Consider the following 24,150-nt stretch of genomic DNA (forward strand, 5'->3'; position numbering starts at 1 on the left):
CACTTGTGTAATAGTGAATAATACAACAAGAAAAATGGTACTTACACACGTTTGTCAATGAAAGGAATGAGAAGGCCCTTTAGGGGGAGAGCAAGAGATGTTTTCTGGACAAAAGAAATGTGTGCCTTTCTGAAGGCAATGCAGAAAAGCCAACAGAGAGAGAATAAAATGTAGAGAAAGAGCTGATCACTAAGTAGATAAGGCCCTGGGCAAACAAGAATGAATGAAGTTGAGGGCCCAGAGACAAGGAACAGTCTTGGAACTGAGAAGGGATAGAAGAGAAGATAAAAAGAAAGATAGTTCCAAGTGCAAAGGGGAGGGAGAGGAACTCATGCCTTTTAACCTTAATTCTTCATCCGTAAATTAGGTAGTAAGGTCACTGGACACAGGATAAGGGAATGATATGGGAGTGAGGGAACAAGGCAGAGCTTGGACAGGTCACTGAGCTATAGCATACTTTATGCAAACTGTATGCAGACTCTGAGGAGCCATTGTATTTACGTTGGCAGAAGGTAGGCTGATGACCCTGTGACATTCTCCAATCCACCTAGCAATCTCACATCTATATTGTTCAAACAGTGTCTTATGACTAGTTAGAGAATTCTGTTTGCTTGAGATAAGTTCCAATCATAATTGCACTTGCTTAAAAGCTGTTTCAAATGAACACTGAAGGCAGGCTATCTAAATGCCAGCTTTCCTCTCCATGTTTAATTTGGCAATGTGGACCCACACTTCATCAGCCAAAGTGAGCTGAGCAGGCATGTGTATAATATGTTGTTTGCCCAATAGATCAATTGGGATTTAAAGTCATAATCTGTATATCACTTTGTCAAAGTTTATTGTCTGGTTATAAACCTACAACATTTTCTTACTGGCTTTTTAATTGAACTAAAACTTTCGCTTATGAGTGAAACAAAATAAAACTGATTTTAGGAAGACTTATTAAAAAGAGAGTTTGACTCTTATGCAATGGAACTGCTTTCCTGACCTGAGCCACTGCCCTTTGTGTTACATCAGGTCTTCACAGGACAGGAGTGTTTTCCATGGGACAGTTGTGACATGGCTCTGAATAGCTAGGTAGAGTGCCATATTTCAGGTAATTAGAACTGTAAACATATGTATTAAGTATGAATTTTCTCATCAGTGAAAATAAAAGGATTAGACAATATGGGTTTCCTGTAATTATGCTATATGAGCCACTAATTATAAAGGTTGAACATACTTGAAGAGTTTAGTTATAACTAAATAAAACGTAAGACAATATGACACATATTTAATGTTCAACAGTTATTATTTTGCAGCATTATAACTGGGCATAAAAATAAGTTAAGTGGTTATTTTATTTAGCAATACTTTCTTCCATTTCTATAATGGAAACTACAATTTTTAAAAATAGCTTTTATTTCCTTGTTTTGTTAGCCCTCTATGTCTTTGGCTCAACTGTCAACCATGTCCCGCAGCACAATAGTCCTCTTCCGAACACCTCGCCCTTATTGCTACAGATGCACACCAGACCAGGCCTTGGGTTTGCCTCTCCACTGGGCCTGGTTCTCTGGTATTCCTGGCTCCTTTCTAAACATGGTTCAGAACTAAAGTTTTCTGCGCTTCCCCTCATGACCTGCCCTTTAATGCCAAGTAAAGCTCTCTAGTCCGAGCTCCTGGTTTGGAATCAATAGTACCGCCCGAGGGGCCAGCACACACAATGAGATGGGGTGACTCAGCCTGTGGGTGGCAGGACAGAGGAGGCAGGCCCAGGAGGATGGAATCTGATTCCTTACCATCTGAGTCTCAGGGAGGAGAAATCTGCAGTGTGCTCAGGCAGAGTGAGCTACAAGAACAGCTGGACCCCAACAGCCCCTGAAATAAACCCTGGTAGTCACTGGCCAGCCGCCTGCCTCACTGTTTTCAGGCGACGAAGGGTTCAGGGCTATTTCCACTGACCCAGTCCACAATAGTTTCTAAAAACTCTTTTAAGAACTTTTATTAAACAAAGCCCTAGAATAACAAAACATTTCTCTCAATGACTGTTCTCCACAGGAACCACTGGCCTCATATATTATCTCTATCCTTCCTTAATTATTCTGATATTTAATATGTTTAGGAATATAATTTTGAAGACCCACTTCTGAGGTTAAGCAGGATGGAAATAATGAATATGACCTTAAGCTGAACTTACAGGCCTTTCAGGGAGATCATATGCTAGAAGTAAAAGCAAAGCTCTATAAGTGGAAAAATGCTTTCATAGCCCACTGTACTGAGCAACTGGCCTCACCAAAACCCTGAACTCTACAATTACATTAGAAAGTTAGACACTTCTCCATGGCCTCTGGCACTCACCCGACTTGAATTGGAATTAGTGCGTAGAGCGCATCAAGGTCATTAAGGTGTTAGTGCTTGGGGGAGGGAGGGAGGGAGAGAGAGAGAGAGAGAGAGAGAGAGAATCTGTGTACCGCAATGGCACCAACATTTGCTAACTGCTTGGGGCTGAAATACAATCTGCCTCCAAACTGGGGTTAATTATTAGGTCTACTGAAAGTGGAAGAAAAGATACTGAGCATTTTTTTTTTTTTTTTTTTTTTTTAACTGTTTGGCAACAGTTTAAGCAACAAGCAAAAAAAAGAAAAAAAAAAATCAGATTGATGTGAATGCTGAGTTGATAAATACCTAGATACCACATTTGGAATCTGACATTAGGAAACACAAGGAATTTTCTGAAATGTCTTTCCACTATAACGAGAAATGAAGACCTGACTGCATTCACGAGACAAAATATGGTATTTATATTTCCAGTAAGAAAGAAAAATTACACTGTCCTCATTTAGTCATACATCCCAAGGACTCAGTTTGTCCCATTCATTGGCTTCTTTTCCTCCTTGTAAATGGGAGACCTAGACCCTTCTGCAGTACTACACCACAGTGGTCTCCAAAAGGCACAATCCACATGCTTTCTTCTCCTGATGAGGTATAATTGACATACAATAAACTGCACATATTTAAAGTGTACAATTTGGTAAGTTTTGCCATATCTACACACCTATGAAACCGTCACCACAATCAAGATAATGAAGATATCAATCATAACTCCCAAACGTTTCCTTGTGCCTTTTGCCTTCTGCACCCTCCTAAATAACCACTGATTTGCTTTTTGTCACTACAGATTAATTTGCATTTACTAAAACTTTATATAAATGGAATAAGTACATATGTACGCTTTTTGTCTACCTTCTTTCACTAAGCATAATTATTTGAGATGCATCCATGTTGTTGAGTTACCAGTTGTTAATTCTTTTTTATAGCTAAGTAGTATTCCACTATATATGGACATACCACAATTTGTTAATTCATTCACCTGTGGATGGACATTGGGTTGCTTCTATATTTTTGGTTATTACATACAAAGCTGTTATGAACAGTTATGTACAAGTCTTCATAGAGTGTAAACTTTCATTTCTCTTGTGTCACTGCCTAGAAATGGAATGCTGAATCATATGGTAGGTAGGTATATTTCACTTTTTAAGAAATGGTCAAACTGTTTTCCCAAATGGTTGTTTAATTTTATATTCCCACCAGCAGTATTAGAGAGTTCCAGTTCTTCCACATCCTTCAACACTCGAGGCAGTCAGTTTAAAAAATTTTAGCCATTACAATAGGTACGTAGTGGTATCTCACTGTGATTTTAATTTGCATCTCATAATGATGAATGATGTCAAGTACCTTTTCATGTACTTATTTGCCATCTGTGTATCTGTGGTGAAATCAGTACAAATATTCTGCCTGTAAAAAAATAGGTTAATTGTTTTTTTATTGTCAACTTTTGAGAATTCTTTATATATTCTGGATACAAGTCCTTTAGCAGATATACGATTTGCAAATATTTTCTCCCACTTGGTGATTTTTCTTTTCATTTTCTTAACAGTGGGATTTCTTTCTTTTTTTTTTTTAAGAGACTGACCTTGAGCCCTTATGTTTTTTTCTGTTTTTTTTTTTTTTTTTTTTTTTTTAAGATTTTACTGGGGAAAGGGAACAGGACTTTATTGGGGAACAGTGTGTACTTCCAGGACTTTTTTTTTTTTTTTTTTCAAGTCAAGTTGTCCTTTCAATCTTAGATTGTGGAAGGTGCCATTCAGCTTCAAGTTGTTGTCCTTTCAGTCTTAGTTGTGGGGGGTGCTGCTCAGCTCCAGGTCCAGTTGCCATTGCGAGTTGCAGGGGGCGCAGCCCACCATCTCTTGAGGGACTCGAGGAATCGAACCGGCAACCTTGTGGTTGAGAGCCCACTGGCCCATGTGGGAATCGAACCGGCAGCCTTCAGAGTTAGGAGCACGGAGCTCCAACCGTCTGAGCCGCTGGGCTGGTCCCTTAACAGTGGTTTTTGAAGAATAGTTTTTAATTTTGAAAAAGTCTAATTTATCAATTTGTTCTTTCATAGATCATGCTTTTAGTGTTGAATCTAAGATATCCTTGCCTAACCCAAGGTCACAAAGATTTCTTCCTGTTTTCTTCTAAAAGTTTTATAGTATTAGGTCTTACATTTAGGTTTATGATCTCTTTTGAACTAATTATTATATTGGTGCTAGGAATGGAGTAATTTTTTTTTTTTTTTGGTATCTGGAAATCCAATTGTCTGGCACCATTTGTTGAAAAGACTATCCTTTCTCTACTGATTGCTTTTGCAGCTTCATCAAAAATAAATTTTCCATATATCATATATGTGGGACTATTTTTGGAGTCTCTATTCTGTTCCATTGGTCTGTTTGTCTGTCTTTACACCAGTTATCACACTGTCTTGACTGCTATAGCTTTATAATAAGTCTTGAAATCAGGTAGTACTAGTTCTCCAATTTTGTTCTTTTTCAGAGTTGTTTTGGATATTCTAGATCCTTTGCATTTCCATATGGATTTCAGAATTTGTTTACCAGTTTCTACAAAATAGCCCCCAAGGAGTTTCTTTGTGATTTTTGTGGCAAAATCATTGTGAATTTTTCATTTTTCATTGTGACACCGAATCTTTAGATCAATTTGGGGAGAGTGACATTTCAACAATATTAAGTCTTCTGACTCATGAACAAGAGTTATCTCTTGATTTATTTAAGTGTTTAATTTCTCACAGTAATGTTCTGTAGTTTTCAGTGTTCAGGTCCTTAACATATTTTGTTAGATCTCTTTCATGTTTTTTTAATCGTCTATTAAATGGTAATGATTTTTAAATTTTAATATTCCAATGGTTAATTTTTTTGTAGATTCCATAATCATGTTGTTTGCAGATAAGATAATTTTACTTGTTCTTTTCTAATGTGGAAGTCTTTATTATTATTTTTTTGCCTTACTGCACGGTTAGGACCTTTAGTACAATACTGAGCAGAAGGAGTGAAGCAGACATCCATGTCTTGTTCCTGATCTTAGAGGTAGAGCCTTCAGTCTCTCACTATTAAGTATGATGTTAGCTATAGGTTTTTAAAATAGATACTATTTATAGCTTGAGGAAGTTCCTTTCTAGTCCAGGTATCCTTAGAATTTTTGCAGGAAATAGATGTAATATTTTGTCAAATGTTTTTTCTGCATCTATTGAGATGACCATATGGTTTTTCTTTTTCAGTTTCTTAATATGGTGAATTACAGACTGATTTCAAATGTGAAACCAACAGTGCATTCCTGGAATGAATCCCACTTGACCATGGTACATTATTATCTTTTAAACATATTGATTTATATGGATTTGATTTGTTAAAATTTTGTTTAGAAAACATGAATCTATGATCATTAGGGATACTGGTCTACAGTTTTCTTTTACTGTCTTTGTCAGGCCAGGGTAATGGTGGTTTCACAGAATGAGTTAGGAAGTATTCCCTTTGCTTTAACTTTATGGAAGAATTTTTGTAGAATTACTATTATTTCTTTCTTAAATACTTGGGAGAATTTACCAGTGAAGCCACCTGGGTCTCGAGTTTTCATCATGGAAAGGTTTTAAGTACAATTTCAATTTCCTCAATATTCAAGTTATGTACTGGGGGTTCCAAAAAAATGTATACTAGTGAACACTTTGGTCAATGTTGTTCAAGCCATAATCAGAAGTGTCTGGATGCTGATGGTAACCACTTTGAGCACCTCTTGTAATTGCAGAAGTCAAACGTGACTGTCTTCATCTTTTGTTATCGGTATATATTGAGTACTACAATTTTAATACAGTTTTCCTTTCTTAAAATTTGTATACATTTTTTTGGCACCCTCTGTGTTTCTTCTTGAGTGAATGTAGTAGCTTATGTCTTTCAAGGAATTTGTCCATTTCACTTAAATTGTTGATTTTTGGGGGCACACAACTATTTATAATATTCCCTCACGATCCTTTTAATACCTGTAGAACCTGCAGTGATGTCATCTTTTTCATTTCTAATATTGATAATTTGCGTCTTTCTTTGATGAGTCTGACTAGAGGTTTATCAATTTTATTGCTCTTTTCAAGGAAGAGCTTTTGGTTTCATTAGTTTTCTTTATGGTTGGCCACAAGATTTTGTGGGTCTAAAGGCAAGTCTCCTCAAATAAATTTAGTCTTATTATATTATGTAGAATTGGGACTGACAGGCATCTCAACAAATAAATTAATTCTACATGAGCATGTCCTAAAATATGCCAATATATAGAGTTTTAGGCCTCTCTTAGGCATCATCTGGATTCTGTTGTTCAAATAATTTTACATTTATCTTCATGAAGATAAAAATATACAGATTTAAAAGACTAAGATGTGTGAAGCATTTCAGTTTGGTTTCCATTATGGAGTGAAACCTGCCAATTTCACTTATTTATAAGAAATCTGAAATGGAATTTGGAGAAACATGAATTTAGAGACTTATTTTTTGCCCATGTGCCATTAAGTACTTTGTAAAACTTAAAGGCCCATAAAAATAAGCTATGACTCAAATCCCAGGAAAGGTCAACATTTTGGGAATAAAATATAATAAGTTAAAGTTTGATTTGCTTTCAGGAATTACAAATATTAAGCTACAAGAGACCCTATATAGAATGGTATCAATATTTTAGAAACTGTATGGTTAGTCACACTCTAGAAAAATAAGTGGCTAATACCAGTTTTTGCTGTTTCACAGATTGAGTTTTAACAAACATTAATTGTGTACCTTTACTGTGCCGATCATTTTATATTAAGATTTTGAATGTTTCATATATATATGTATATATATATATGTGTGTGTGTGTGTGTGTGTGTGTATATATATATATATATATATATATATATATATATATATATATATAATATGTAATATCTATAAACTGAAGCACAGAGAAGTTAAATAATTTGTTAAAGGTCAAAAATTAGTAAGTGAGACTGATACACAAACTCAGACACTTGATGGCTCAAATATTAAAAGCTTTAATGCAAAATAACTTTGTTATAAAACAGCTTGGATTATGTAATTTTTTGCCAGTTTTCAGTTGACTAGGAAGCAGGTAGATACCAGAAACTCTTGAGTATACCATGAATCCCGTTAATTGCAGCTATTTTGCCAATAGTAATGGATACATTTTAGAGTAACCAACCTGTGTGAGGGCAGTTTAGCTCCTCACACATGTGCTCACAAGGAAAGCTCCTATCTTCAAAAGATGAAATAGCTTTTCTCTTTGGAACGGGACCTAGCATAGTGCTGGCATACAGTAACTGTGAGGGGAATCATATCGCAAAGCCAGAGCTGAGTGAGTTGATTTACAATTTGAACCAACTTCAAAGGCAAAGTTATAACTGTTATTTGTTTTTCTCAAAGTAGGAAATAATGAAACAGTTCTAAGATATCCTCAAAGATTTACTCTAATGCTGAAATAAAGGAGTTGCTTTCTTATGCTTCATGTTTTCATTCATATTATACACATTTTTCTCCTTGGTATATTTCAAAAAAGAAATTTTAGGTAAAAATTTCATTTTTGTATTTTGGATGTATTTTCCTTTTGAATTTGGTTCAACTATTTTAAGAAAAGGAAGTAGCCTGTAATGATATCATTTGAGCTAAGCCAATTTCTTTTAGAAGCAACAAAAAAATTTGCCAGATGTTGTTATTATGAAACAGTGATCTAGCATTTATAATTCATCTGACACCTGGATATACTGGCGTAAACAATGGCTTTTTATATGATGAGGCAGTTCCAATTTAAGATCAGTGCTTCATCTGGTTTTTTTGTAACTCTTATTAGTACTAATGGACAGGTCTAGGCATATTTCCATGGACTGCCTTTTGGCATTCAGCATGTTAGAAATGGTTAATAAGCAGAGAACACATTTTGCCCGGGAAAGTTTTGCTTGCTGCTGTGTAATTTTGCACTTATTTTTAAAATGTTGTTGGGCCTGGCTCTGTTTTATGCCCCTGAGAGACAGCACTAATTCAAATTGTCTGGCAAAAGCCAGAGTCATGTAAAGCACGAGTGTTCACTTGAAAAGTATTTAAAGAAGGCATTTTCTAATGCCTAAAACCAGTATGTAGGAGATGATGAAACACTACCTTATAATTAAGTCAGCAAGAGTCAGAAGCACTATTTGTTAACTATAGTCTTCTATAGTCTCCTGTTTTTGAATGAATAAACAATCCCTTTTCAGTAGAAAATAATTTGCTTCACCAAAGCTGATGCCTATCATAACCACGCCTCCTTGACATACTGCAATTAAGGTCACATACTTGCTTTGCCATGACTTGTCTGCACTCAGGTAATATATATGAAGTGGTAAGTCAAAGGAGGGTTCAGACAAATTTTTTTTAAAAAATTTATATTTTAATTAAAAAATTTTAATGTGCTATAACCAGATTTGAAATCGTACTAAAGAGGTCTTGAGACTCTGAACACTATTATTTTCTACAGTTTGTGAAGCATTCACCTATAAATAATTGAGCAATTGAGCTTTAATTAAAAGTCAACTTGTTTTCAATTTCAGAACTGGATTATACAGAACACTAAAATTTTAAGTCCTTATTTAAAATAAAAAGTTATCAGAAATTAAACCTAGGGCCGGCCCGGTGGCTCAGGCGGTCAGAGCTCCATGCTTCTAACTCCGAAGGCTGCCGGTTCGATTCCCACATGGGTCAGTCAGTGGGCTCTCAACCACTAGGTTGCCAGTTCAATTCCTCGAGTCCCGCAAGGGATGGTGGGCAGCGCCCCCTGCAACTAAGGTTGAACACGGCACCTTGAGCTGAGCTGCTGCTGAGCTCCCGGATGGCTCAGTTGGTTGGAGTGTGTCCTCTCAACCACAAGGTTGCCGGTTCAACTCCCACAAGGGATGGTGGGCTGTACCCCCTGCAACTAGCAACTGGCAACTGGACCTGGAGCTGAGCTGCGCCCTCCACAACTAAGACAGAAAGGACAACAACTTGAAGCTGAAAGGCACCCTCCACAACTAAGATTGAAAGGACAACAACTTGAAGATGAATAGCACCCTCCACAACTAAGACTGAAAGAACAACAACTTGAAGCTGAACGGCACCCTTCACAACTAAGATTGAAAGGACAACAACTTGACTTGGAAAAAAGAAGCCCTGGAAGTACACACTGTTCCCCAATAAAGTTCTGTTCCCCTTCCCCAATAAAATCTTTAAAAAAAAAAAAGAAATTAAACCTATACCCCATTTGCTTTATATTACTTAACATGAAGTACTTTTAGCATCTATTGTAACGTATTCTAAAGATAACAGAAATGTAATTTAGTACTTCACTTTAGTTTATGTTAAAATGCTTTGTTCACACCCTTAAGAGGTGCTCACAGAATACAGGTGACATGCCAACATTCTAGACTGTTCCCATTCTCACCCACTGCACCCCACCCCAACAACAAAATATAAGCATTACATTCCAAGTTATTATTATTATACATGGGGCACAGTGATGTTCCCATCTGGGAGGACAGTATGTCTTATATGAGAACCTCCCATCTCTTACTGATTGTGAGTGGATTCTTTTGCTGACTCTAATGTTTAGGTATGCAGAATTCTGCAAGTTGAACATGGACATTTAACACATTTAATAGTGCATTTAACTTAAGCTAAAAGCAGCCATACAAACTCAGTCCTCTTCAGTTAAAGGAAAAGAAAATTTAAAAGATAAAAAACCTAAAAGGAGGTTGGGAGAACAGGAGGGGAGACAGTAGCAGGCCAAGAAAATTCAGCAAATGTTTGAAAGATGGAAAATAGGAGAAAGAATGACAGTTAAGTGATGGTAAGTGACAATGAGATGCCTGGAGGATGAAAATTATTTGAGCAGGTAACAGTTTGCCCGCAAATCCAGAAAGGCTCCAGACTCGGAGGCCCATGTGCTGAGTAACATCAATAGGGGTGAAATGAAAGCTAAAAATGAGGCAGTGGGGAGACCTCAAAGTGCTTTCCTACCGCATGTCGTCATGTGATTACCTTCTTGCAAGCAAGAGATTAAAGGTTTGTTCTCTGGAAAAACCAACTTGATAAGCTCTGGACTTTGGGGACACCAGACACACTGGGTTAATGATGAGGCTTGAGACTAAAAAAGCATGGAAAAAGTAAAAATCTGCACACTTCAATGGGATTTCTGCTCTGCTTCCAGAAAGTAGGCAGCCAGGCTTAGGTATTCTCTGGCCAGCAGAAGGACAAAATTTTCTCTGGAGAAACTAGGTAGCTGCTGTTATCTTTATCTGAAACTCTAGTTTATGGCGATGTTGGATTTACTAATTAAAAATATTTCTCAAGTTCACTGAAGTATAATTCACATATAATAAAATTTCCCTATTTTAAGCATACAGGTTGATTAGTTTTGGTTATTGTATACAGTCATGTAACCAATACAATCAAGATAGAGAAGAGTTCCCTTTTCTACAAAGTTCGTTCATGGCCTTCCATGAATGATCCCTTCCCCTTACTATGAGTCCCAGTCAATCACTGATATTTTTTGTAACTGCGGTTTTGCCTTTAATAGAATTTCATATAAATGAAATTATATAGTATGTAGTCTTTATTATCTGGCTTTTTTTATGATCATAATGATTTTAAGACTCATCCATGTTGTGTGTATTACGGTTTCATTCCTTTTACTTGCTGAATAGTATTTTATTGTATGAATATACCGGAATTTGTTCATTGGTTCACCAGTTGATGGAGATTTGGTTTGTTTCTCATGCTACCCCTTTACAGCTACACCCATTCCCTTCCCCCCATTATCTCCAATCCCTGGAAACAAATAATTCTCTATCTCTATATTTTTGTCATTTTGAGAATGTTACATAAATGGAATCATATAGTGTGTGACCATTTGAGATCGATTTTTTTTTCACTCAACATAATGCTCTTGAGAGCCATTCAAGTTGTTGCATGTATCAACAGCTCATTCCTTTATACTGTTGAGTAGTATTCCATGGTATGGATGTACCAGTTTGTTTAACCATTCATCTATTGTAGGGCGTTTTGTCCCCTCCCTGCCTCCAGTTTTTGGCTATTATAAATAAAACTTCTTTAAACAATACTTTTACATTTGAGGTAAGTTTCTTATGAATAGCATATAGTTAGGTCATGATACATTTAGACCATTTTCATTTAATGTAATTATTGCTATGTTATGGTTTAAGTCTGTCATTTTACTTTTTGTCTTCAGTTTGTTGTATTTTTTCCTTTGTTTTCCTTTTCCTGCCTTTTGTGGATTACTTGAACACTTTTTAGAATTCCATTTTGATTTATCTATAGTTTTTGAGTGTATCTCTACATAGCTTTTTCAGTGGTTGTTCCCAGTATTACATTCTCTATCTTATGAGTTTACTGGTGTTGACATTTTACCAGTTTCAATGAAGTGTAGAAACCTTACTTCCATTTACATCCCTCTATTTATAATATAACTATCATAACTATTTCCTGTACATATATTGAGAACTACATCAAATGGTGAAAATTTTTGCTTCAACTATCAAACAGTTGAGGAAACTCAAGAAGAAAAGTCTATTGTATTTACCCGTATTTTACTTTCTGTTGTTCTTTTTTCTTTTCTGACATTCCAAGATTCCTTCTTTTATCATTTATTTTCTATTTTACGAACTTTCTTTGGCCATTTAGGTCTATGATCCATTTCAAATAAATTTTCGTGAATGATGTAAGGGTCAAGGTTCATACTTTTCATACAGATACCCAGTTATTCCAATATCATTTGTTAAAAAGTTTCCTTTCTCACAAGGTTGCTGGTTCGACTCCAGCAAGGGATGGTGGGCTGCACCCCCTACAGCTAGCAACTGGCAACTGGACCTGGAGCTGAGCTGCGCCCTCCACAACTAAGACTGAAAGGACAACAACTTGACTTGGGAAAAAGTCCTGGAAGTACACACTGTTCCCCAATAAAGTCCTGTTCCCCTTCCCCAATAAAAAAAAAAAAAAAGTATCCTTTCTCCATGTCCAGCTGTTGTAATTGTTTTCTGTGGGGGAAGTTGTCTTTAGAGTCTTAATCCCTCATTTGTAGAGGTAGCAAACGTATTTATCTTAAACTCTATTTTACCTTGTGAAATCTGAGATGTTACTTCAACATGATATATAAAAAAGGAACAGTCACAAACTTTTATTTCAGCAGAAATTGTAAAAATTCTTTATTTTAGGATAAAAATATATAAAACTGAAATATGGACATTTTCTATATGCCCATGGAGGCTATCTTAAAAGGCTGAGTAAAGAAGTTTGTTACACAAACAGCCTATCCTCAGTTTAATTCTTATTTTAAAAAAATGTTGACATGGGTTCAGTGTAATTCTTATTAAAAAAAGTCTCCATGGGTGATTCCACTTGCCATTCTTCTCAATACATTTATGCTTGAGTCAGATTTAGGTGAGAGATGTGACTCTAAGGTTCCGTCATTTAGTCTCTGTTCCTATGTGTCCTTTAAATGTCACATTATGAGGATTGTGATCTTAATATTTAAAGATACGCATTTTTATATATCACAGACACTAAAAGAAAGTCAACTGCTTCATCTAGTGTTCAACTGAGTAACAGTGGTATGATCTAATTGCAGGGGTAAAAATAGGTCGTGTGTACTTACTGAAACAGAACATAGGCCTCCGGTGAGCAGCCTTAAGAACTTTTCAAGAGAAAACTTGACAATATATTCAAATTGAATATGAGAAAGAATAATTCTTTAAGAAATGTGGAGTCATTGCAAGTTTTTCCTTGTCTCCTCTAAAGATTTTTGTGAAAGAATAACAGCGTCATATCTGAGAAGATTATATGCTAACAATTCTACTTAGGAGATTCTAGATGATCTTGATGAAGGGTGTGAGAGCCTGAACAAGGTGGTCATTAAAATGTTCATTTATTCATTCATTATACATATTTATTGAGTGTCTACTCCATTCTAGATACTGAAATTATAATTGTGTTAGATACTAGGGATATAAAGACTCGGGATACTAGGGATATAAAGTTAGATACTAGAGATATAAAGACTATATGATATAGTCCCTGTTCCCTAGAATTCTCAGTGTAAGTTGAAGGCAATAGACATATATAAATAAATACATTCTAGCGTTATAGACGCTAGCAAGAAGTCTGTACCTGGTTCATTGGGAATACAAATAAAGGGGTCAGGAAAAGGTTCAAAGATTACTTAGAAAGAATCATGAAATAAAACGTAGTGCTGAGAATAGTGCCTGGCTCATAGTAAACAGTGAATACTATTAGTAATATTTTTAATAGTAGTAGTATATAACTACAGAGGCAGAAACAGCTTAGTACATTCGGTAAGCATAAGACAATAAGAAAGATAAAAAGAAGTGCTTTCATGAAGAACTCATATACTTTCACCTATTTAGAAAAAGAAAAGATAACTGCTCTTTTCCTTTGTTCTCAGTTAAGCTTTCTGTTTCATAGACAGTGGTCTCCAAACTTCTCTGTCATCTATTTACCAAAAGAAGTATGAATAAAAAGGCTCATACTCAAATAGGAAAAAAAATACAGTAAGTCCTTATTTAACATTGTCGATAGGGTTCTTGGAAATTGTGACTTTGAGCAAAATGATGTACAATGAAACCAATTTTACCACAGGCTAATTAATATAAACACAGGAGTTAAGTTTCTATGGCATAGTTCTGGTCACAAAAACATCACCAAACTTCCAAATAAACCTCCAAAACTCTTTTAATATTAAACACTGAAGTAAATATGAGCTGTACACATACCTTTAAGAAAGAGTAATAAAAACAAGAGATTATTTTCCTACCCGCTTCTTCCAGTTCAGGGTTGTGGGTTGCTGGAATCCATCCCAGCAGCTCAGAGCATAAGGCAGTAACCCACCCTGGACGGGTGCCCTTCTATCTCAGGACGAACTCACCCCCAAACCCACACTTACTCAGACTGGGACAATGTAGACAAGCCACTTCACCTGACGTGCACATCTTTGGGATGTGGGGAGAAACTGGAGGACCCAGAGAAAACCCACGCAGACGTGGGAAAATGTGAAAACTCCACAGAGACAGTGGCTCCGGCCAGGAATTGCTTATTTTTTTTCGTCAACATTATAAGGAAACGACATTGAAAAGCGATGTTGAATGAAATGACATTATTCAAGGACTTGCTGTATACCACTTGCTGCACGTTTTAAAAGTATAAACTCAACTTTGTGACCAGCTTCTCCAGATGCTGCTCAGACAGAATCAATAGGTCTCTTCTTTAAGAAGCTGATTGGAGCAAAAACATAACTGCCTATGTGTGTGTATGTGGGGTGGGGAGTGGAGATGGAAAGTCACTGCTAATGGGTACAGAGTTTCTTTCTGGGGTGATAAACTGTTATAAAATTGATTGTGGTAATTGCACAACTCTGAATATATGAAGAACTATTGAATTATATACTTTAAATAATTTTAAAAAATTACGTAGTAAATTAAAAAGCTGATCAAGTAACTAATAGAATAAAAAACAAAATAAAACATAACCATACACCAACTTGGCCTCTTCAGAAGACCTTGTTCCAATTGTTGTTCCTGAAAACATTCCCCCCTTTCCTTCTAATACATAGTTGAGGCCAACGTTATTTCAAAGAGGCTCACTTTTCTGAAAAATATGTTTGACATGCTAGAACCCATTCATTGTGGTGCAGATGAAACCCTGTCTTTCCTAGGCCAATTTAGCCTCTGGTACCAATGCCTTCAACTTGCAAATTCAGGGCCACCTAATTCTCCAGCCCAATCCTGACTAACTCCCCATTAGGAAGTTTTACCTGATGTGCCTGAGACGAAGGTAGGAGGGAACCTAGAGCATTCATATCTCCCCTATTCTGGCTCCCACTGGATTTGGCTGGATGATATCCTTGGGTTTCTGTTTGGTCTCCTGATTAGCTCTGTTTATGCTACCTGGTAGAACTGAGCCAGCGTTCTCAACCTCATAGGCTTGCCTGGTTAGGTCCTGGTTCTCTCTCCAGGGGTTAGTCTCTACTTCCTACCCTGTTTTCCTGAAAATAAGACCTAGCTGGACTATCAGCTCTAATGCGTCTTTTGGAACAAAAATTAATTTAAGACCCGGTCTTATTTTACTGTAATATAAGACCGGATCTTATCTAACATAGTATAAGACCCGGTCTTATTTTAGGGGAAACATGGTAGTTCTTTCTCTTCTCTGTTCTCAGGAGTCTACTGCTGAGATTTCGGCAAGTCTTAGGGCTGAGTCCATCAGCGCTATGTGAAGGTACCTGGCACAGCACTGCAGTGCTCCATGAATGCTAGCTCTTTTCTTTCCTTCGTATCAAGTCAAGTTAAGCATGCTCTACTCACCTGGTGTACGCAGTCTAAGAATTGGAGGAAGACTGGAGTAAAACCACTACCCTGACAGTTGAGGGTCAAGCTGCTCCGTTGACTGAATTTATGGCCAAAAGAGAGCCACTCTTTTTCGACCAACATCCGGAAGCCTTCAAGTGTCCTATAAAAGGGATCACTGAGTAACTGAACCAAGGATGTCACCTAGGGCACAAGCAGGATAGATACTTCATTACTTTCAGTCCTGACAAAAAAAAAAAAAAAAAAAGCAAAGATACCTGGACAGCAAATTTGTTCACTGTCTGCTTCAGGATAGCGGTCAAATTAATTCTGTAAACTTTCCAGTAAAAACTAAAAATCAAATTCATTCTGGCTGCATGTTTTCTTTCAGGGAATTAAGATTTTAATCCTTACCTGGCCAGTCTGCTGACTGTGGCTTTCTTTTAGGTTAATTAATGAGGCCAGAGAATCAGTTCAAACCTATAGCTACTTTTTTGGCAGGTGGAGCTCAACATCTTACTGTAGTTTATGTTCACATTTTTCCTTTTCTCTCTGGAGTAAGGAGGTGCTTATAGAGAACCAGGGAAAGGACTGACAAAACCTGGGAAGGATGGTCCATTCCCTACCCTGCTAGTAAAGAGCTCCACTTGCATGCTTGCATGGTGCATCTGTGGTGTGGGAACCTGATGATGCTTCGAGCCAGCGCTCAGACTCTGTAGGGCCAGGAGGCTCATGGCACAGAGCTTTCTGATGGATACCAGCTGGTGGTCAACACAGGACTTTTTCTGTCCATACACATTAGTTATACAAAAGATTCATTATACAAAAGATTCATCTGCAGCATTTAGATAGATGCCTGACCACTGCGCTGTACATCTGAAGCTGAAGCTGAATAATATTGAATGTCAACTATAATTTAATATATATATATAGTGGCAGGATGTGGAGTACAACATAGGGAATAGAGTCGATTGAACTGTAACAGCTATATACGATGTCAGACGGGTAGTAGATTGGGGGCGGGGGGGTTATCACTGTGTGAGGGGTGTAAATGTCTAACCATTACATTGTTTTGTACACCTGAAACTAATAAAAACAAAACAAATGAATTGAAATACAAATTCATACAAATATAAAACTAAATATATGAAAATACGTGTAATAGTTTACTTGTGCGGTGATGTCCCAGCCTTCTTCCAAACAGACCAAAGCCGAGGAACCATTCTCAAGCACTTCCGATACAACCACAGCTAGCTGCATTATTCTGTGAAGCTATTAGAGAGGAGAAGAGGCCACAGTTAGACCAGGTGCTTTCTGAGCACCAAGAACAGACAGATTTGCTATCAAACTTAGATAACCAGACAAGTTAGGGATAAAGTATTTGGACAAAAGAAGAACGTTAGTTTTAAAAAGTTAAAGTTCTTTGTCAAAATCAAGATTAAACAATGACACATTTTAAAAGTAGGCACAATTTAAAACAGTGTGTTCAAGGGATACATAATGAAATAAATTGATTTTAAATGATTTCCCAAAAGCATAAGAGCTATAATTCCACAGAGTAGAAAAGACAGATTCTTAGTATCTGTCCCAACATAGTTATTGGACTTAAAATTTGTTTTTCTGTGATGATGCAGTAAATTCTACTTTGGATACTCTTACTTTTTCTGGAATTAGGTAGTGGGGATGGTTGCAACAACTTAGTGATTACACTAAAAAGCACTGAATTGTACACTTTAAAAGGGTAAATTTTATGGTAAATGAGTTATATCTTTTAAAAAAGACACTCTTATTTGTCTGTGCTGCACATTAAGTGGGAAGAAAACTTGTGTTTGTGCCCAGCTTTAAAAGCCAAGCCAATTTACTCACAAACCTTAGTGAACAAGGATAGTATGAGCAGGGTATATAGATTACGAAACCAAATGTGCAACATTCTAGTTTAAAAAAATATTTTAAGCATCACTTGACATAATTTGTAGAATGACTCCAACCCTGAACTAAAACAAAACAAAACGAAACAAAACAAAAGGAAACAAAACAAAACGAGCCCCTATCTGACACAGAGCCAGGCTATTGAAACACAGGGACAGGACACCTGTCCTTTCCAGCAACGGGAAGCTCCTCGCTCACGGCTCCTATAAGGCACTAGTACCAGGCCTGAATTCTCTTGGGCTTGGCATTTGCTCTGAGTTAACTTTTAAAATGCCAATATCTCAAGCAGGGCAGTATTTTCTATGTTTTTAGTCACTAACTTCTGGTCTGGATCTACTTTGGAGGAAGGAGCAGAACAGAGAATGTACCAGAAACACACATAGGTTGCGTGGTGGGGACAGTTTGGGGCGGGGCTCATGGCTTAGGGACAGAAGGGAGTATTGATCTGCTCCTTTCGTGGTACTTGAAGAATCCTGAATACCCTTAATAGTAATTAATATACCCTGATATAGACTGATACCTAATTATATAGGTGGGCTATTTTCCTATAGTGTTAAGTATCTTAAGAAGAGTCGCTGTCCTGAGTACTCGACATCATTTTCTGGCTTTTTTTTTTTTTTTTTTTTTTGCCTTTTAGTCCAATATACTGTAAGAAACAACCTTTTTCCCTCCTCAAGGGAGACAGGAGAATTGGAGGTGTATGGGGGCAGGAGACAGAGGAGCTGGGAACTCGTGCAGGGGAGAAGGAATATGGACACAGCACCAGGGGCCTAAAGACAAGGCTGAAGGTTATACTGCCGAGATGCTCCCGGCCAAATGTCTGTGTCAGTGTCTAAAATATGCAGCATGTCACAAACAACTTTCTTTTTGTGGTATGGAAAACATGTGGGTTATGCGTGCTTGCATACCTATTTCTTCTTAATTTCTCAAGAAGAGTTCAACTAAAGACATTCCAAGCTTGACTCAGCTAAAGGAAGGATATGAGATTTCTCCTAAATCTTAGGTAGGCTTCAGGGCATCCAGTGCATTTTTGGTGGCTGTTTTGGGGGTTAATCTATAACCTAGAGACATGGAACAGGCAGAGACAAATCCAAGGTGGGAAAGTAAGAGAGAGAGGCTTTTGGAGTCATCTAGAAATCACATTCTGTGCAGGATCTTCACTCTGTTGACAACAGAGCAGGAGCCCTATAAATATCTGTTAAATTTATTGTGCATCAAAAAGTTACCATCTGAAAATAATGATTTCCTCATTAGCATCCTATGGGGACCACGTTTTCACTTACACAGAGATATTAGGTAATAAAAACCCAGCGATGAAGAATTCTACCCCCTCCTCTACTATATCATATGGTTTCCGGGAATGGAAAGGGCAGGAACTGAGGGTACCCAGTAAAGGGGTGAATGTCAGGTAGTGGGGGAACACAGAATTTTTTATTTTTTTTGGTCAACTATCATATCCTTGAGTTCAAAGACAAGTTAGTTGCGCCAGACATTACCTGTGGAAACCATTCAGAGTCTTCGAGGGCTTTCAGGAAGGTTACTTCTGAGTCAGTAGGAATGGTGCTTGGGACACAAGCCCTCATCAGCTTTTTAAAACTGGCTTTCACTTGTCGGATATCATGAAATTCAACAGGAACAAACTCACAATTTAAAGCAAATTCTAACTTAAAGTTCTGTGGATAAAGAAGCAGAGAATTAGGCAGATGAAGTGCTATAGGTAAAAGAGCAACGCTTTCAACAGGGCAGTGCTTAATGATATACTGTTAGTTGAGGCCAAGTAGCTGCAGAGGCCGCAATGGGTCAGAAAAGTCAATATCGTGTGGCTAATGTGTCTGTACTGCTGGAAAGAGCCATCAATAAGGCCTGGTGATGCGACTTGGCTTCCTGTCATTCTGAGAACCTGATGGAGTTTATAACACCAAATATAAGCCAATTATAAAGTCATGAACCTGGAAGTCTAAAGAGGAACCAGTGACACATGGACAGTATGATTAATATAAAACCATAAACTAAGTCTCCCCAAGATACACACTGTAATTAAAAGATAACATACTGTTGAGATTCTAGAACTCTGCAAATTAAACACATACACATATCTGTTTCTTATTAAACGTGCAAAACAGTTATTGTAAAATGAAAAAAAAAGTAAAGATAAAAATTGAGAAGGAAATAAAATCACTATCTCACCGTCCTAAGACTAACATTGTAGTTACTCTTTTAACGTCAATAATAAAAAATTATATACAGTAAGACATGAAAGGCTTTGTTGGTTTCTAGCCTTGGGACAATAGTTTTTCACTCAATATGACACATGTCAATCTATATTTTAATACTTTTATCATTTATATCTTTAATCCATATGTAATTTATTCTATGGGAGGTTGCACTTGTAATTAAAGAATGCTAAACTGATGGTCCCATTGCAAATTGTATTTTGATAATCTAGTTACCTAATTCTGAAGATTTAAAAATTCTCTAACTTCTCTTGCTAAAGAATGAATTAATTTTCTCATATTCTTTCCACTTTCCTCACCTTCTGCCCAGATTACTCTCTAGGATCAATTTGCTTTTCTAAGAGTAAAACTGTTTTTTAGATGTTGGTTGTATAACAATGTGAATGTATTTAATATCATTACCTGTACACGTCAACATGGTAAATTTTATGTTATTTGTATTTTACTACAATTAAAAATAACTGCTGCCAAGGACTTATATATAAGGTATATTTATTGTTTTTTATTAGTTATTTTAGAGTACTTTTAAAAAGGTCTATTAAAGTTTTAAAATAAAATAAAAAGCAAAAACTCCCAAGTTTTTTTTTTTTTAATAGCACTACTAATATATATCGAGAAGAAAAGTTACTTTGTCTTAGTAATTCCACTTTTAGGAATAATTTAAAATGTAGGGAAAAAACTCCTACTGAACTGTACCTCAATAAAAAAATTAGAAACTATATGCTTGAAAATGTGATTGCAATTTTACTTATAGAAGATAAAGAAACCAAAACTTCCAACAATATGGAATGTTATGTAGTATTAAAATAATTATGAAAACCATTATACAACATGAAAACATTTTGTGGCTTGAGATAAAGAACTTAGCAGTATATACTCATATTAATTCTTTAAAAAACTCATAATAGATAAAAGATAGTTTGCTTTTCAGGAAAACTAGGTTTTTTTCCATTACCAACTATAAATGAGCTTGGTATGCCTATTTTATAAACCAGGAGATATCAACCATAGTGTTGAGACACACTGTTAGGTCATAGGAATTTGTTACTATATATATATATATATATATATATATATATATATATATATATTATAACATATATATATATGGTATACAATATATATATGGTATTAAAGTATGTGAATTTAAAAAGGTAAATAAGACCAATTCAAGATTATTTAGAGTAAATCACTCTCACTTACTTGCTTTTCTATGTTTCCTTTGTTGGGAGAAAAAGGTGTGGAGCTGCAACTAGACTGCACTGTGAGAGCTAGAATGTGGCACACATCACAGATATGGACCCATACTCTACAGACACAGCTGATTTAATAAAAAGCAAAACTTGAATGGGATATACAAAAATCCTAATAACTACTGTGCCAGGATGGTGAAACTGTGTTCTTTAAATATACTTATTTATTAATAAAAGGAAGGAAGGAGGGAGGAAGGGAGAGAAGGAGGAAGGGTCCCAGGTGGTCAGTCTTTCTTACTCATATCTGCATGATCACACAGCGAACCTGAGGACTGATGTGGAAAGGCAATGGCAGAGGTGACCATTCAAGAGACCAACCTCGGATCACGAGTAAATGGTGCGCTGAAGTGTGGAAAGTCTGTACTCTGGGAAAGACACTGGTGCCAAGGAGGCTGTGCTGGCAGCCCTGGAACAACCCTGCAAGGTGTTCTGTTTCTCTGGCTATGAAATTATCTGCTGTATCAGAAGACACGTGTGCATATTTAAACACTGAGCATTACCCAGCAGTTTCATGCCCTCTACCCTAAAGGTTGGTGACTCAGTGATTGCAGCAGTCTCGGCAGTGGGAAAAGAGCTAGCAAAGCCAGCTTGCCACAGAAGAGATGACTCAGCTGCTGGCATCTAGACGACCAAGCATGTGGGATCCTGCTCACAGCCTCCGCGCCACAGTTCAGCTGGAGGTCTGTCTAGATGGCCCAATGCTGACTGGAGCACGGGACTCCACTTTGAGGGGATTTCTGAATTAACAAATACTTTTATTTCCCACACAACTATCAGTAGTAATAACATTTATTTTGTAATGTGTGAATTGCAAAAACATTAAACCTAAGGAATTATGGGTGCTTTTGGAGGCAGAGACTATCATTTATGGGATCTGAGCATAGTGAAACTCCTTAGCATAATAATTTAAAAGAATAAAGTTGATCAGCATTACTAATATTTTGAATTGTCTGACGCGTCTTAAGACATGTGTCTTTGTATATATAGCCTTGCAAAGTTTTAAAAAAAATGTAACTCAGAAAACACAGCCTTGGCCTTCCCTTGCTCCACATGCACTGCCAGTCATCTTTCCACTCCTCTGCCTTCCTGTAGCTTTGTCAATAGGTTTATAACAAAAACTTCTGTTTCGCCATAGGCACAGATTCCTAAGGAAGCTGAACGAAGGCAGGGGAAAAAGAGCCTATTGAATAAGCCTTATTATTTCTTTTTTTGTGTATATTCCTGATGTTTATGCTGATCTTTTTATGATTATGAAAAAGGACTTATTTTCATGGCTAATAAATATGCATGTGTGTATGAATATCTACCTACCTACCTACCTACCTACGTATATCTAAGTAGACATACATACATACATACATACATATAAAATGAGCTAACATTTTTTTGGGATTGATTATTAACTCCAGCTTAAGAATCAAGACTGCAAAAAAATATTTTCTAGGAAAACTGGTTTCTTAAGTTTTATAAACTGCCTTCGTGCATCCGTAAAGTTTTTCAGTGAGAAGAAGAAATCTTACCCTTAGTTGTGACTTTTCACCAAATATATAAAGGGCTGCTTGGCGTTTCAAGAGCTGGTTTTGCAGGTAGGTGCTGTTGTTAAAGGAGGCCGAGTGATCCTTGCCGGCCAGTCGGGCACCAACATCAACGAAGGACGTTGGAGAACTGATCAGGCGAGTGCTAGAGCGCAGACTTGCCCATACACCTTCACAGAAGCCAAAATAATTGAGTGAGGTAATCTGATGTGGGAAAGCCACCGAATAGGGAAAAAGATGCATGCTCTGTAGGTATAGTTTTAGAGGTAGTATCAAGGTAATTAATCCAGGTAATAATGGATCATATTGGTCATCTGCCGTTTACTTTTGCAACATATAAGCATTATTCAATACAGCACTTCAAAATTATACAATATTAGGCATGGAAGGACCTAAGAAATCACCCAAGTCAATCTTGTTGTATTTTGATGTAAACTCTGTGTTTATAAGTAAATACTGAATAGAAAGAGTGCACTGACACTGGGAAACAAAAAATGCTGGCGGGGGGTAATGAAGCCTTGGGAGAGGAATGTGGAGCGACTCCATTTCTCAGGGCTTCATGAAAGAAGGAACATTCTTCTGCTTTAGTCAGTCAATTCAACAAGAAATCTAGATTAAGAAGTAAATTAGAACTTTACTAAAGCTACTAAAATCTCAGGCTGGATTTAGAATTAATATTTGTATATCATGCCAAAATGATGCAATTTTAAATTACTAAAGATTGTATTATACTCATTTTCCCCAGTATCCATGAAAAATAATGAGAAGATATAAGTTTAGTAATGTACATTTCACTAAATCTTAGGTTTTATTTAAAATTTATAGTCAGAAGCATATGTCTTCTAAGGGAAAGGCCAAGCTGAACTGTTAGAAGAATCTCATGTTATAAATTGACCCTAATTATATTAATTAGAAAATCAATATGTGAGACTATTAAATATTAAATAGCCAAACACACAGGCATATACTGAGTTTCAAACAGGACTAGCACTGTAGCACCTTCCAAACAATGGAGTCCCTGTAAATGCCCACAGTCGGTGGTGTTCTCTCAGTGATGTGATCACGGGTGTAAGATGCCGCCACTGCTTCCCTAAAGTGGGTTTTCTTCTCTAGATTTGGAAAGGCTCTTTGAGAAGTTTTAATCGTTGCCAAATGTTAAATCAAGCCATCTTTCTAGTGACTAGAAGTCATTATGATAATGTCACATCCGCTTCTCTCTTTGTAAGTATTTATAGGGGCAGGAGACCAATTTCTAAGAAAAGGTTTTATAGGTGATTTCTGCTTAACATGGATAAATCCTTCTATATAACCTACTATGAGCTTGTCTTAGATAGTATGGTAAGTTTTTGTAAATGAAACCACAGAGGAAATACAGAATGTGGGTGAGAATGAAAGATAATTTGACAAACAAATGTTAAAAAAATCGCTTGTAACACATATGCTTTCATATGAAGATGGTTAACAAGAGCGAC

General features: G+C 36.7%; 1 protein-coding gene across 2 annotated transcripts in view; it reads right to left on the reverse strand.

The window, feature by feature from the left end:
• SBF2 (SET binding factor 2) overlaps positions 1–24,150 on the reverse strand; it is a 391,687-nt gene that overhangs the window by 14,114 nt on the left and 353,423 nt on the right. For both annotated transcript variants that reach the window (XM_019728981.3, XM_019728975.3), the window contains 4 exons: positions 22,664–22,848; positions 19,153–19,329; positions 16,898–16,999; positions 15,746–15,931 (listed from right to left, as the gene is read on the reverse strand). In XM_019728981.3, coding sequence (XP_019584540.3) covers positions 15,746–15,931; positions 16,898–16,999; positions 19,153–19,329; positions 22,664–22,848 — 650 coding nt within the window. The remainder of the gene's footprint in view (positions 1–15,745; positions 15,932–16,897; positions 17,000–19,152; positions 19,330–22,663; positions 22,849–24,150) is intronic.

Source organism: Rhinolophus sinicus, chromosome 14, assembly GCF_057876585.1.
Source record: "Rhinolophus sinicus isolate RSI-liver-muscle chromosome 14, RSI-T2T, whole genome shotgun sequence".
In the NCBI taxonomy this organism is placed as follows: domain Eukaryota; kingdom Metazoa; phylum Chordata; class Mammalia; order Chiroptera; family Rhinolophidae; genus Rhinolophus; species Rhinolophus sinicus.